The following is a 14,256-nucleotide window of genomic DNA, read 5'->3' on the forward strand; positions in this document are numbered from 1 at the left end:
TATGGAGGCACCCCCCTGGTGCTGCCCCCCCTTCCCCTGTTGAAGCACCCACCCTGGGTGGGGGCTCAGGGCTGATACCCTACCTGTACAGGGGACTTGTCCTGGCTTCCCCTCTTCCTGGTGACCTTTGGTAGCCACCTGTCCCTCTCATCCTCTGGTTTTGGGAAAAGTGCTGAGTGTGGTACAGTGAAGGGAATCTGTCATGGGGGGCTGGCAGGACCCCAAACCTCATCCACCCCACACTGGTGGGTCCTCTGGTTTTGGTGGGGGTGTGGCAACGCCCTGCCCCGAGGGACCTGCACCTCTGTTAGCAGGTGGGTGTTCACCCTTCCCTTGCAGGATCCCCCTGACCAAGTTCCCCTCCATGCGGCGGGTCCTGAATGAGGTGGGCAGTGAGATCCCAGACATGGACAGCCTCACCCAGCTCATCAAGTTCAAGCTGGGATTTGCTGATGTGGCTGAGCCCACCCCGGAGATCCTCAAGAACTACATGGATGTGAGTAACCCCCCTCCTGCTGACCACCTCCCCACGTGGCAGACCCCAGTACAGTGCTGGCCAGGTGTCCATCGCTTCTTGGGGTACCTATCCCTGGGGGGTGGTGGGAGATGTCAGCCTTGCTGTCCCACCACAGCTAGGAAGGTGAAGGAGAGCTGTTGATCCCACAGGAGAGATTCATGCACCCCCAAGGCTTGGTAGGTGGCTGCTGAAGGTTGCTTCCCATCATTGCTAAACTAAAAATACTAAAAATAATAAACAACCCATGGCCACCCAAGTGGGAGCTCTGCAACTTCTGTGACCTATTTCCTTTCCCCTTTTGTCACTGATTTGTCACTAATGACTGTAAAAAGGCGCCTGCTTGCTTGCAGTCCTTCCTTCTGGCCTGTTCAAATTCAACTTTCCGCAAGACAGGGGCATAAAAATCATGCTCTGCTCCTTGGGGCACTGGGGCACAAAAGAGCAAGCATGGGGAGGGGGCTCAGAGTGGACATCAGCTTGCTATGGGACTGGGGATGCAGGATTCTTCCTCTTAGTATCCTTCGTCTTCTGTGAGGCCTTGGGAGAAGACATCCTGCACCTCCACCTTCTTCTTGGCAGCTTAGAGAGCAAAGGGACCTTCACAGTGGAAGCAGTGATAAAAAGAGAAGCCAGATAAGGGATGTAAGGTTTGCCCTTGCCCAGCTGCCAGACACGTGTGGGGTTTCCTATTTCTGGGTTTCCCACTGGGTACTCTCACAGCTCTTGTAGGGGTGGGATGTGAGTGCTGTCCAGCAGAATAAAGCTGGTGCTGGATATTTGGGTGTTATTTCAGGATATCCCCCCCCTTGCTCCCCTTCTCCAGGGGCTCTTGTCACCCAGCCAGCACTGTCCTGCCAGGTCTGTACTGGTAAGGGCTGTCTGTTTTAACTGTTGGTGTTGGAAGCCAGGGCACTAGTGGTTGCACCATGGCGTTGTCTCTTGTGACCACAGCTTGGGCTGCTGCTCGGGGAGTGACCCTGCTCCCTTGTTGCAGGGGGATCAGCCCAGTCTGCACTGAGAGATAAGGGACTGCTGGGTCCCTCTTGGCCAAGTTGTAAATGCTCTTGCTGCCACAGAAGCTGTTAGGATGAAAGGCCTAAACTCCCCTAGACCGCTCTGTATGGTCCCCAGCAGCTCCTGGGACCCCTCCTGGGTCTGTGTATGTGATGTATGGGGCCTCTATACAAGGGGTTAAATTTCAAGCCCCAGCAACAATTACAGAATCACTGGAAGCTAGTGCTGCCTCCCCATTATGGCTAATTGCAATGGATTATTAATTACTCAGCGAGCAACCCCTGCAAAGGAGTGCATAGGAGGTGAGCAGCTTTGATAATCCTGTTTTCTCCCCGCCCCTTAATTAAGTACATGGGGGGGGGGGGTTGGAAAGGCTACAGGCTGACTTCCCTTGCTAGCAGCCTCCCCTCCAGGGCCCTGGTCCAGCTGCTTGCCAAGCATGACATGGCTCTCTGCCCCACTGGGAGGCCTGGGGAAAAATGGGTCTCTGGGACCTGCTGAGCACTCTCTGTTCATCCTCTGCCCTCTGGATAGAGGGATGCCCTGCAAACATCTCAGCCACCCAGGTTTCTTCTAGTCCCAGCAGAATGCACTTGCTAGACAGACAGGTATCCATTAGATGCCTGTGATACAAGGACTTCTCCCAAACTTTCAGCCTGCAGCCTTAAATCCCTCTCTAGTAGTGCTGCTGATGTGCTTTTCTGCATCTCCAAAGTCTTCCCATGCCTGTGACTTAGCATTTTATTCCTCCCCACCCCAGGGGCTTGCCAGCCTGCACCAAAAGCCCCATCGGCTGTACCTCCACCCATGGTGAGCAGAGCTGCTGCTCGCTGCAGCCCACAGTTCCTCTGCAAACCTGCCAGCAAAGCAGCTTCCCAGCTGGTTTCAGCTTTTCAGTAATGCAGGTGTTTTGCTTGGCTTCCTCCCATCTTTTTTTTTTCCCCATAGTGAACCACATGCCAGCCTGCAGACCTTCCCCCCTCCTCTTCTGCCCTGTGTCCCTGCCTCAAAAGTCCTCCCCCGCAAGTACCCATCCCACTTCTCCCTGATTTGTCCTTTTCACACCTGCTGTAATGAGGTGTGAACACCAAAGGGGAGCCTCCCTTCCTGAGGAAGAAGGCTGTGAGCCCATCACTGCCAAAAACAAGATGAGGGCAGTGTCTAGATAAGAAGTTGGTCCCTTTTTCAGTCCCAGAAGATAATTTTGTCTTTAATCCCTGCTTTTAGCCAGCTGCCTCTGCTCATGGCTCCGTATTCCTCCTTTGCAGGCCCAGTATTACGGTGAGATTGGCATCGGGACGCCTCCGCAGAAGTTCACTGTGGTCTTTGACACTGGCTCCTCCAACCTCTGGGTGCCATCTGTGCACTGTCATCTGCTGGACATTGCCTGCTGTAAGTGTCACGGGTGTCAGCTGTGGCTCAACAGCTTCTCCTTCCCTGCAAAATGCAGATCCTGGCATTGTGAGAGGAGAAACTGAGGCAGCAGTGTGAAGGGGCTTGCCAGAGGCTGATGGGCTCTTTGGGGTCAGAGCTGGAAACAGGATCCCGATCTCCTGCATCCATCCTTCATTACTCTCTTCCTGTTTTGTCCCTTTCATATCACCCACGCACAGCTTCAAACCTTCCCCAACAGCCTTGGCCCTGCAGCTGGGGAGCAGCATCGCAGGTTGTGATGTTTCTACCCAAATTATAGACCAATCCTGCTGTTGCCCCATTGCGCAAGGTGAAAAAAAAACCCAGCCTCTTGCCAGATCTGATAAAAACTGTCCTAGTTTCTGGTTTATTGCTGCACGGAGCATGTGCATGCATGTTTATGGATTTATAATTAACGAGAGCCAGGTAGGCACAATGAGATGAGAACATTTTGGGGACTACAAGTTTTTTTTGCTTTATGTTGTTCCTATGCAAATAAACCTCCACAGTTGAAGGTGTCAGACTGGGCTATGGCAAAATGCCATTTAAAAGCCACTGGCTGTGCTGCTTAAGCAGAACAGAAAAACCTGTGGAGCCAAGAAATGCAACTGTGAAAGGCAGCCCACAGTGCTTGTTGCAGGTGGGGAGGAAATTTGGACTTATTGTACAGCCCTGTAGTGCCCAGAGAGGAGGTGGACCTTTTTGCATACAAGAAATGAGATCTAGGACTCTGGTAGGGTGGTGAGGTCCAGACCTGGTCTGTCGCAGAGGTTCCTGATCTCTAGGAGGGAGCTGGTTTCTCAAGGCAGTGGTGCGGGAGTTGCTGAGACTAAAGGGCTCGTTTTGTGAGTATGCAATGAGCCAAACCTCCTGCCAGACTGGGATCCAGATGGGGAAGTCCCTGTATAGTGTGTTAGTTTCCATAAGGCTCGGCCGTTTCATTCTCAGACACTGTCTGCCCTGCTCAGGAGCAGCCCTGGAGCTGGGCTGGCAGAGCTTGTCACACGCTGCTGCCCAACTCGTGACTCAGGAGGAATCTGCGGAGGAGGGATCTGCCCAGCCATAAAACCAGAGATACTGTACAGTTCCCAACCCTTCCAAGGGTAAAAGCAGCTCAGACTAGGGGAAAGTCCTTCTTTGCAGATAAAATAATATTTTGAGCCCTTTCTGTGCAAAAAACCAATGACCATATGAAAAAATTTCCAGCTAGTCTTTGTAAAAGAAACATATAAATCCATAAAGTGAAAATGAACCCTGGTTCTTTGTGGTGCGTGGGGGGGACGGAACACACCTTTCACTCTGCTGTCTGACACACCCTGATGCACCAGCCGCATAGCCTCTAGGCTTTTAATACCTGGTGGCCAAATCCGATTTAACAGCCAAATTGGATCTGCCCACCTAATTCCTCAGATGTTGGAAATGCTTTGTTAGGCATTCTGGGCTTGGCAAATGCTGGGTTTGGGGCCACCTTTGCATTGTTGAGTGTCCAGATGAGCCGGGTGGTGTGGGGTTGGGTACTGGGGAGCCCTAGGTATCAAGGAGCACTAATGTGTGTCCCCCTGTGACCCCTCCCTGCCTGCAGTGCTGCACCACAAGTACGATGGCTCTAAATCCAGCACCTACGTGGAGAACGGCACTGAGTTTGCCATCCACTATGGGACAGGGAGCCTCTCCGGGTACCTCAGCCAGGACACTGTCACAGTGAGTAACGCCTGCCCTTGCCCCCAGCTGCCCCAGCCCGCTTTTGGCAGAGTGCTCAAAGCCATTTGATTTCAATGGGTCTTGCTTCTTGAGCATCCTACTCTTATAGAGCATGCTTCAGCGCCGTGTTTCCAAGTACTTTGAAAGGAGGTGGTGATGACCAAGACAGGCAGAGAAGGGGGGAAGGTGTTAATCAGCAGGCTAGGAGTGTGGACTGCACGTAAGGTGCTCTGCAAACACAGTTTCTGGCCATCCCTCCAACCCTCTTCCTCCTCACCCTGGAAATTTCTCAGCCCAAGTACATGCCAGCACCACTGTGCAGGCTGCTGGCAGTGCCTACCTTGTTCCTGGGCAATATCCACATGGTAGTGAACATCCACACGAGCAGCTGCCCAAAAATGGGTCCCCAGCAGCATTCAGGGCCTGGCTTGAGGTAGCTGGGCTGCTGGTGGTTGCTTCCCATCGTTTCCTTTCCAGGGAGGAAAGGCTGAGTTTTCTGCCCTGTGAAGGGCAGGCGCTTTTCCCGACTGCCTCCCAGGTACAGATGTTCACGAGAGTTTGCCAGCTGCCAAATGTCAGTGGCGCATGTGCTCCCAGATTACTCGGTCTCCTGGCAAGAACAAGAACATATGTTTGCTTCCTGGGGGGGGAGTGAAGACAAAGCGAAAGTTTTGAATAAGCACATTAATCTAGGGATTTAAGGTTTTCTGTGTTAGGTTCAGCTGAAAAGTGTTGGCTTACCAATTTCATTGAGATCAAAACAAAAATATCCGAGAGTCTGAAGTGCATGGCTTATGCAAGTAGCACTCTTTAGCCGGTCCTTATAGCAGGGAAATTTGCGGTTAGCCTGGAAGCACCAGCTGTTGCTGCTGTGCTGCATCCAAAGATGGCATCAGCTCAGGCTGGGTGCAGGCCCCTCTTTTTGGGAAGAGGGCTTTTTTCAGGGTAAACCCTGAAAATCAGTGCAGACAAGGCTGTGAGGGAGAGGCCCAGGGGCTGCCAGCAGCTTTGCACCTCTGGTTTTGCTCACTGCTTTCTGTAGCCCACCAAGCTTTGGGACCGTTTCGGTTTCGTTTCATGCCATTTATTTCCTGCATCCCTCAGTTCACGTAGAAACACGCCACTGCAAAAAAAGCTGCCCACTGAGTCTTCCTGCAACTCTTGCCAAATGAAGGCACCACATATGTAGCATTAATGGATTCTCTTACATGAGGTTTCCAAAATGCAGACGGAGCAGGTGGAGGCATCTGTGCTCATCCCAGTAACGGAGTAGGGCAGTGAGGCAAACAGTGAACTCCATTGTCCTGTGAAAGTGTGGGCTGGTTTAAATGCTTTCTGGCTTAATGCAGGGGCTGAAGTGAGTCAGAAGGAAAATTGCAACTTTTTTTTATTTTCTAATTATCACCCTAATGCCTGCTTGCTGATTAGCTCTCCTCTTCCCGGCGGCTCAGAGGAAGGATTTTGTGCCTGAGCTTGTTTGGGAAGTGGGGATGGCTCTTGGCAGGCAGCACAGCTATGTAGCATTTTGTTTCTGTCTGGGCAGAAGCAAGAGAAATCTTGTGTAGAGCCTGAGCAGCGTCACGTTTGTAGTACACAGGAGCAGGGGCGACTTGGAGGGTTGGGGACCTTCAGCTTAGACACCAAGATGCTTCCTCTGACGCACAACATCGTGTAGGCAAGCTCCCAGTTGGGTGTATTCTGGAAATGCAGACATTGAAACAGCCTTCAGGGTGACCCTCTTGGCTCCAGCCATCATGATGGGTGGAAGCTGCCCCAGCAGCCTGAGGTAGCACTGACATCTGCCCAAAAGGCACTGCTTGGCAGGTGGGCCAGAGTCCCTCAGCCCTGAATTTTTTATTTTTGGAGAGGGTGACAAGCTTGTGTCAAACATCCTCTCTCCTGTGGAGGAATGATGCGTCGTAGCACTGCACTCCTTGGTGCAGCTCGCCCTCTGAAGAAGAGCAGTGGGTTCAGCCAGCCCTCTGCTGCTTGGGCATCTCTGCCCTTTATCACAGCCTGACCTTGGGATGTCCTTCAAGGACAGCAGAGGAAGCATCGCCAGCCCTGGGGCACAAAGTCTCCCCTGGGGCTGCAGTGCAGGAGATGCCCCTGCTCACCTTTCCCAGCCATCCACTGGTAATGTCTGGTTGCTCTGTGTCTAGGCAAGAGCCAGCCAAGGGATGGAGACAGTGGATCTGTCACCTGGTGCCAGCACTCTGCTAAAAATGATCTTGGATGTCAGTCCTGCTGAGGACCAAGCGTGGGTGGGGTCTGCTGAGACCCCACCACCAGGCAGATATCTGCCTCTCTTGGGATGTACAACCAGGGCAATATTCAAACAAACCTGGTGCTCAGTTTTATCAGTCCATTGCATTTTATTTTTTAAGTGGAAGCCTTATTGGACTTTGAGAGCTGCTGCAGGCCCAGCTGTGCTGAGCGGTGGAACGGTAGCTTTTGTAAACCTGCAGCTCACAACTGGGGTGCTCGCCACGTGCCAGCAAGCGGATGCGTTGCTGCGAGCTGTTTTGCCCCACATCCTGCCCTGTGGCTTTTAGCTTTTGCAAGGCTCGATTGCCCTTTCCTAACACAAGCCTCCAATACCATTAAAGCCACTGCTGCCCGTCCCAGCCTTGCACTGTCTAACCTTGGGGGGATATTAGTAATTTACAGGGATCGTTATCTGCCATCAGGTAGGAGAGGCCAGCTTTTCAGTCCAGCACAGTTCACTGCAGGGCTGCTAGCTGGAGGCTGAGAGGCAGAAATCGTCCTAGCACAGATGCTGAAATTGCCTGTGGTCAGCCAGAAGCTCAGAAACCTGAACTGCTAGAGCCAGGAGCCAGCAGACGCATTCTACTCCCCATCAGCAGACCTATTCTGTTTTCTGTTATTTCCTGCTTTCTGGGGATCTGCCCTTGCAGGGCATTTCAGCTTTCCAGCGGGCAACATTGGTCCTTCTTGTGGCTGGCAAGAGAGGTGACCTTTGCATTCTCAGTACTCCGCTTGCTATTTTTGTGCTTCGGGCTCGACCTCGCTTTCCTGGCTGGGTCTTCTCCCTTCCCACAAGAGGTCTCTGCAGGCTGGGGGCTCTTCTGGGAGATGCAGCAGTATCCTGGGGATGTTTCTTATTTAGGGGGAGATCACAGGGGTCACTGGCAGAGGTGAGAGCGATTTGTGCTCCCAACCAGGGACAGGTGCAGCACCTGAGGAGGCAGGACACAGAGGGGACTTGATGTCCAGGGTGGGGAAGAGGATTAAAGGCACAGCACAAGAGCTTTTCAGACTGGGAGGAAATCATAGAATCATGGAATAGTTTGGGTTGGAAAGGACCTTAAAGATCAAGTTCCAACCACCCTGCTGGGGGCAGAAACACCTTCCCCTAGACCAGGTTGTTCAGGGATGAAGTAAGCAATAGGGGAAGGGATGTAGGGGGGACAAAGTAATACAGGGCCCTCTGTGCAAAGAGGAGGAGCTGCAAAATGGCATGGCCAAGTGGCAGGACTCCGCAAAAGGCTGGAAGTGTTGGGTGAGGTGGATGAAGAGCAAAGTGAGGCTCCTGCCCCCTGTAGGGGTGTGCTGGGCTTTGCAGTGACTTGGGAGGTCCCGCTGTGCAGCTAGCATGCTCTGTCCCCTCCCCAAGGAGAGTGGCACTGGGGTATCTGGTTTCTGCAGCTGCCTGCAAATGCAAGGGTGAAAGCAGGCAGGAGTGTGGCAGTGTGTTGAGTGACGTGCTACAGCCTGTGTTCAATGAGATCCTGTTTCTGCCCCTATCCTGAGTCAGTTTTCTTTACAGTCTGTGCTTTCTTCCCCATCTCCCCTCAGCTCGGTAACTTGAAAATTAAGAACCAGATCTTCGGGGAGGCTGTGAAGCAGCCAGGCATCACGTTCATCGCTGCCAAATTTGATGGCATCCTGGGCATGGCATTCCCGAAGATCTCTGTGGACAAGGTCACCCCTTTCTTTGATAACATTATGGAACAGAAGCTGATTGAGAAAAACATCTTCTCCTTCTACCTGAACAGGTAGTGTTGGGTTTGGTGGCACACCTCTCATTGCAAGGGCAAACTCAGCTGAGCTTTTCTTTGTCTCCTCGTAGCACCTCTTGCCCTGTGCTGGTTTATACCCTGTCCAGCACTGCTGGGGAGGTCTCAGCAGGGTCTCCTTGATGGAGCAGTCAGGCCAAAATATCTTCTGTTTATTGCTTTGAAGTAAGAAGAAGGGAAGTAAAAATGCAGCTGTGTTACTGATAAAAAGCTGGGTAGAGCTGCTACCAGATTTCTTAACTGATGAAACAACAGGGGATGCTTCCAGAGGAAAGCAAAATAAAAATAAACGAGGTTGTGATCATGAGATTGCATGCTGCTAGTGCAGTCCCTGTTACAGGGCTTGTGTCAGCAGCCTCAGTTTGTTGCCAAAATCCATGAGCCACATGGCCACCACCATGTCACCTCCCCAGGCACGTGTGCCCCCCATCAGTTGTCAGTAATGATGGGGCTAACACTCCCTCACCCTCTGGGAAATCCTCCTGCGTGGCTCCCAATGCCTTGTCACCCACTGCTCCTCCTCCCATGACACCCCTTCACCCTCCTGTCACCACAGGGAGGGCTCTGAACTACTTCAGCCCAAAAAGTAGCACAAGCAGGGAGGGCAGAGAGGGCTGCTGCTGGCTGCTCAGGTGCCAGCCCTCCCCCATCACCATATTTCTTCCCATCTGCTCCGCAGCGAGCTTTTATCTGACAGTAACCTTGAGGATTCAGCTCTGAGGCTGCTGGCTGGCGCAGAGTCGGGTGCAGATAACCTAACACTGCATCAGCCATGTCCAGCCCTGCACAAGCTGGGTATCTGGGGGGTCTCTGCGCCAGTGCTCAACTCCCCGTTGCTGTCCCCTTTCCCTGCAGCAAGTTTCTCCAGGTGTCCATGCAAAAACACGATGTGAAAAACTGCAGGATGCTTTGGTTGGGACAAAATATTCCCGCTTGCCCAGCTTATCTGTCCTTATATCGACATGTTATAGCACGACACGTCATCTGTCTGCAACACTGCTAATGCCACATTCACCCCAAGCATCCTGGTGTGTGATTTGATGGCATGCTGAGGGGGTTGTTCTTACTCTGTCCCTGATGTTCACGGCTTTGATGTTTTGGGTTTTTTTCCCCAGAGATCCCAGCGCTCAGCCCGGTGGTGAGCTGCTCCTGGGAGGGACTGACCCCAAGTATTACAGCGGTGACTTCAGCTGGGTCAACGTCACACGCAAGGCCTACTGGCAGGTCCACATGGACGCGTAAGTGCCCCCTCTCACCCAGCTACATGTGTGGGGACACACATGCGGACAGCTCACACCTGGGGCTGGGCTGAGACCCTCCCTGAAAAGGAATCATCTGTATCCCTGTAATACATCCACACCAAAAAGAAGCAGATTAAAATCCCACACTAAGGCTGGGTTGTTTGTTGCTGGAAGGGGAGGAGAGGCAGAAAACAGCAGGAGATGTGCTGCAAAATCCTTTCCTCTTGTTTACACATGGCCCTTGAAAACGTCTGCTGTACCCTTGCAAAGTGGGGCAAAATGCCGGCGTGTCCTCCTTGCAGGCAGGGTGAGCTCCCCGGATTAAACCGCAGCTTTGCTCAGCTTTCAGTGAGGCTTGATCTGTGTGGCTTGCTTACACACAGCTCTGGAGGAGCAGGATGAGGCCCCAGGAAGCCAGCCCTTGACTGAAGGGCATGGCGCGGCAATCAGCACGCATTGTTGGAGGCAGAGGGGAGGAGAGCAGGCTGAGCTGCCGGCTGCCAGCCCTGCGGTCTATTCTGAGCTCTCCCACGTGGAACTTAAAAGTGGTCTGTGATCAGAGAGTGTCCTTTCCCTGGGGATTGCATCCCTCCCCAGCACAGGTTTTTAGTTCTCATCTTCCTCCAGCCCTGCCACGTTGGCAAAGCGTGGCAGACCCTTGGCTTTATCTGTCTGTGCTGCTGTGAAATGCGATGCAGGTGAGGAAGCCAAGCAGCTCCTGCCTTGTTTCTTTGAGGTGTATGAACCCTTCCCTTGCCTCTGACCCCCTCAGCCATCACACCGTTCCTTTAACGCTTTGTTTTTTGCAGTAGCACAGGTCATAGGAGTCCTTAATACATTGCTTTTAGCTTGTTTGTGTACCTGTTATCATGGTGTTTAGCTGGCAGGGTGCTCAGGCAGCAGTCTGGGTTGCCTGCAGAAATGCAACAACACACCAGGGCACCTGATTAATCGAGAGCAGGCAGAGTTGGAGGGTCTGTGCACTAAGTTGGTGCTACATGAGGATTTCTGAGCACCTGTCCTTCCTGGGCGTCTCTCACAGCCCTCCCTTGCATGCATACATACTGCCCAGGTTCGACTGTCTTCAATTTTTTACCTGCTGCTCCCCATAGCCTTTGCTGGGAGCCTCTAAGGGTTGTTTTCTGTCTGATCATCTCTCCCCAGGGTGGATGTTGCCAACGGGCTGACTCTGTGCAAAGGGGGCTGTGAGGCCATCGTGGACACAGGAACCTCGCTCATCACTGGCCCCACCAAGGAGGTGAAGGAGCTGCAGACAGCCATCGGTGCGAAACCACTCATCAAAGGCCAGGTGAGGCTGGGCTATGAATGCAGGAGTCCATGGCCACTGTGGCATCTGCCCTGACACCTTGCTTTGCACCCAGATGGTTCTATTCTGCTCCATCTGCTTTCTATTCCAAGCCTGTTCTGGAAAAGCCCCTGGCATAGCCCCTCCATCTTTTGACACCGTGTAGCATTCAATACTCTGCTCACGCTCTTGGTGGAGGGCACGGTCCCGTGAACTTTGGCAGGCTGTAGGTCATCCCTGCTGCCAGTCTCTGGGAAACAGAAGAGAAGGGGTGCAAGTTGCAGCTGAGGCCAAGGATTCACATTAATTTGAGTCCAGAGGCACTTTAATACAAATACATTTAATGCAAATGACAGCCCTTCACTGCCAAGCTTTTAACCATCTTGGCTAATCTCACAAGGTCACCTCTCCTCCCTGAAATTGTGGAGGAACAGGGATTATAAGGATCCTCTAGGAAGGATGTTCTGCTTTGAAACCCTCCCCAAATCAGAGCCATGAGCACTTGTAGGGCTTTTCTGCGGTGTGGGGAGACCCCATGCTGTAGCAACAACTGGCTTAGACCTGTCACTGTCCCCAAGACCCTCCAGTGGTAATTAAACCGTGAGTCCCTGTCTGCGTCTCTAAGCAGTATCGAACCACATCTTCCCTTTGTGTGGGAGAGGAAAAACCCCAGCCCTGCTGCGTCATGTGCTGTGCCCTGGGGCCCATCAGAGCCAAAAGCTGAACCCAGCATCCTTTGGCTCCATCCCTGTCCCTAAAACACTCTGGCCCCTCAGCTTGCAGCCCTGGACAGGGAGCAGCCTGCTTACCCCAGCCCAAGCCTCTTCCGCACCCTGAGATGAGCAGTTCTTGGGAAAAGCCACAGTAAAGATGTGGTTGGGAGACTGTGCTCTTTCCTGAGGGCATAGGAGCTGCTGTGTAAAGCCTTTGCTGCTTCTGTTTCAGTACGTGATTCCCTGTGAAAAGGTGTCATCTCTGCCTGTCATCACGCTAACGCTCGGAGGGAAGCCCTACCAGCTCACCGGAGAGCAATATGTCTTCAAGGTACATCCAGGCAGCTTTCGTGCTTCTCCCCCAAAGCCTGACTTTTGTCTTCTCAACTCGAACCTCAACCATGAAATCCAAAATACAAGAGCAGCAAAAGCAAGGCGGGAGCTGGCACTTGGGGAAAAAGTCTGAAAGGTTGGGATGAGGGGGTGGTGGCACTGGCTGAGGGACCTCACCAAAGTTCTGCAGGAATGAGACCCCCTGCATGATGCTCAGGAGGGACAGCAGGATGGGAGAGAAAGGGCAGGCAGGCTGTTGCATCACTTTCTGCATTTTGCCTTTTCTGCTGGGTTCTGGTGCCCTGAGGCAAGCCTTGTCACAGCAGAGGCCACCAGCCTGCCATTTAAGCCATCAGAGTCAACTTGCAAGGACCATCTCGTGCAGAATTTCAATGACAGCTCTAACTCAGAGCTGCGTGGGCTGGGAGGTTTATGAGCACGTGTGGCTTTACTCTGCTTTGCTGCGTAAGGGCTCTGGGAGGGGGAGCTGGGTTCGGAGCCGTGGGAGTGGCAGGTTGGGAGTTACTTTTGCAATCTGTGAAGCTCAGGCTGGAAGAGGCTGAAGGGCAGCTGGCATCGGCAGGTGTTATTGCCGAGCCTGCAAGGTTGAGGGAAGGAAAGGACCTCCTCCAACTCAAGCTCTTGCTCTTTTCTCTAGGTTTCTGTACAAGGAGAGACCATCTGCCTGAGCGGCTTTTCCGGCCTGGACATCCCACCCCCCGGGGGCCCACTCTGGATCCTGGGAGATGTTTTCATCGGTCCCTACTACACCGTCTTTGACCGTGATAATGACTCTGTTGGCTTTGCCAAATGTGTCTAAGCGCCTGACCCCCACTGCCTCTGCCACACACACATGCACAGGAGCCACAGAGAAAGATTACCAGGATTAGAAACCCAGGGAGTGGAAAAAAAAAAAGACAAAGAAATGGAACTAGATTTAAAATTACATGGAAAATAGTCATTAGTGCCCTGCTAGCTACTTTTCCCCTCCATTGAGTAAGTGGTGCTAGGAGGTCTCTAGTTGACTATTCCAGCTGGAGTTGCCCCTTGCTTTATTGCTAGGTCTTCCAGTATTTGTTTTTAAGAATGATTCTTGGAGCTGAACAAGGCCCTCTCACTTCTCCTGGCCCTGATCCCCTTCCTGGGGGGGCAGCTGGCTGGAGCCAGCCCCCAGTGCCTCTGTCCCAGCAGAGAGGCTCTGTGGCTGCTCTTGGGTTTGGGCTTCTGTCTGGGGGAGAGGGATGGGAAAGGCTGTCTGGCACATTACTATTTCTTGCTTTTTCACTGATGTGGGGGAGGAGAGTCTGTCTTCATCACCCCTCTGTGACAGGTTGAGGCAGCAACCACTAGGTCATTTCTCAACAGAGAAATGTGCTGTCTTGTTCCTGGGAGAGCGTGTCCCGGGCTGGAGCAATGAGTGATCACGGCACCGTGCACAACGGTTGAATTTCAGAACCCAAGGTGGGCTCTGGTGATGTTTTTATGTTGTGACAGCACCAGCAAGAGAGCTGGAGGCATGATGTGGCCTGACCTAACCAGGCAGGCATTTGTAGGGGGGCTCCAGCCAGTGGGACTCTTAAGGGAGTAAGAATAATAAGGGGGTCAAGAGAGAATAGAATAGGGGTCACTTGAATTCATGGCCAGGAAGGCCCAGCTTTCTGCTGAGCAAAGTCACTTGACACAGGTTCTCTTGAGTTTGGGGAACTTCTCCTGGGTTCCCCAAACTGCAGATCTTCCCAGCTTCATCTGCAGCTGGTGAGTTGAGAATAATGTTTCCTAAAGCAACTAAATTATCTACAAGCTGAAATCCCACTAATAAAATCCATAGGTGTTTGTCAGCCATGTAAGACCTTTTGGAAACATTATTCACAGCATTTTGAACTGCCCAAAACTTGAGAGACAGGAGGCAGAACCAGCATGCCCCCCCAGGCAGCAGGGTGCTGTGGCAGCTGCTGGACTTCATTCTCTTTTCCTGATG

General features: G+C 52.5%; 1 protein-coding gene across 1 annotated transcript; it reads left to right on the forward strand.

Annotated features, from left to right (window-relative positions):
- Window positions 1-343: 343 nt before the first annotated feature.
- Window positions 344-13,181, forward strand: CTSD (cathepsin D). The gene is made up of 8 exons (XM_010085619.1): window positions 344-496; window positions 2,800-2,923; window positions 4,527-4,645; window positions 8,465-8,664; window positions 9,801-9,923; window positions 11,091-11,235; window positions 12,178-12,276; window positions 12,937-13,181. The coding sequence occupies exons 1-8, from the start codon at window positions 365-367 to the stop codon at window positions 13,096-13,098; spliced, it is 1,104 nt and encodes a 367-aa protein (XP_010083921.1). The 5' UTR covers window positions 344-364; the 3' UTR covers window positions 13,099-13,181.
- Window positions 13,182-14,256: the final 1,075 nt, after the last annotated feature.

Source organism: Pterocles gutturalis, unplaced genomic scaffold, assembly GCF_000699245.1.
Source record: "Pterocles gutturalis isolate BGI_N339 unplaced genomic scaffold, ASM69924v1 scaffold48401, whole genome shotgun sequence".
NCBI lineage: Eukaryota > Metazoa > Chordata > Aves > Pterocliformes > Pteroclidae > Pterocles > Pterocles gutturalis.

What these genes read in the sequence shown, in the direction of transcription:
- CTSD (XM_010085619.1), top strand. Translation starts at nt 365, where the DNA reads ATGCGGCGGGTCCTGAATGAGGTGGGCAGTGAGATCCCAGACATGGAC. An exon ending in AACCACTCATCAAAGGCCAG is followed by an intron (nt 11,236 to 12,177) that starts GTGAGGCTGGGC and finishes CTTCTGTTTCAG; the next exon opens with TACGTGATTCCCTGTGAAAA. An exon ending in GAGAGCAATATGTCTTCAAG is followed by an intron (nt 12,277 to 12,936) that starts GTACATCCAGGC and finishes TCTTTTCTCTAG; the next exon opens with GTTTCTGTACAAGGAGAGAC.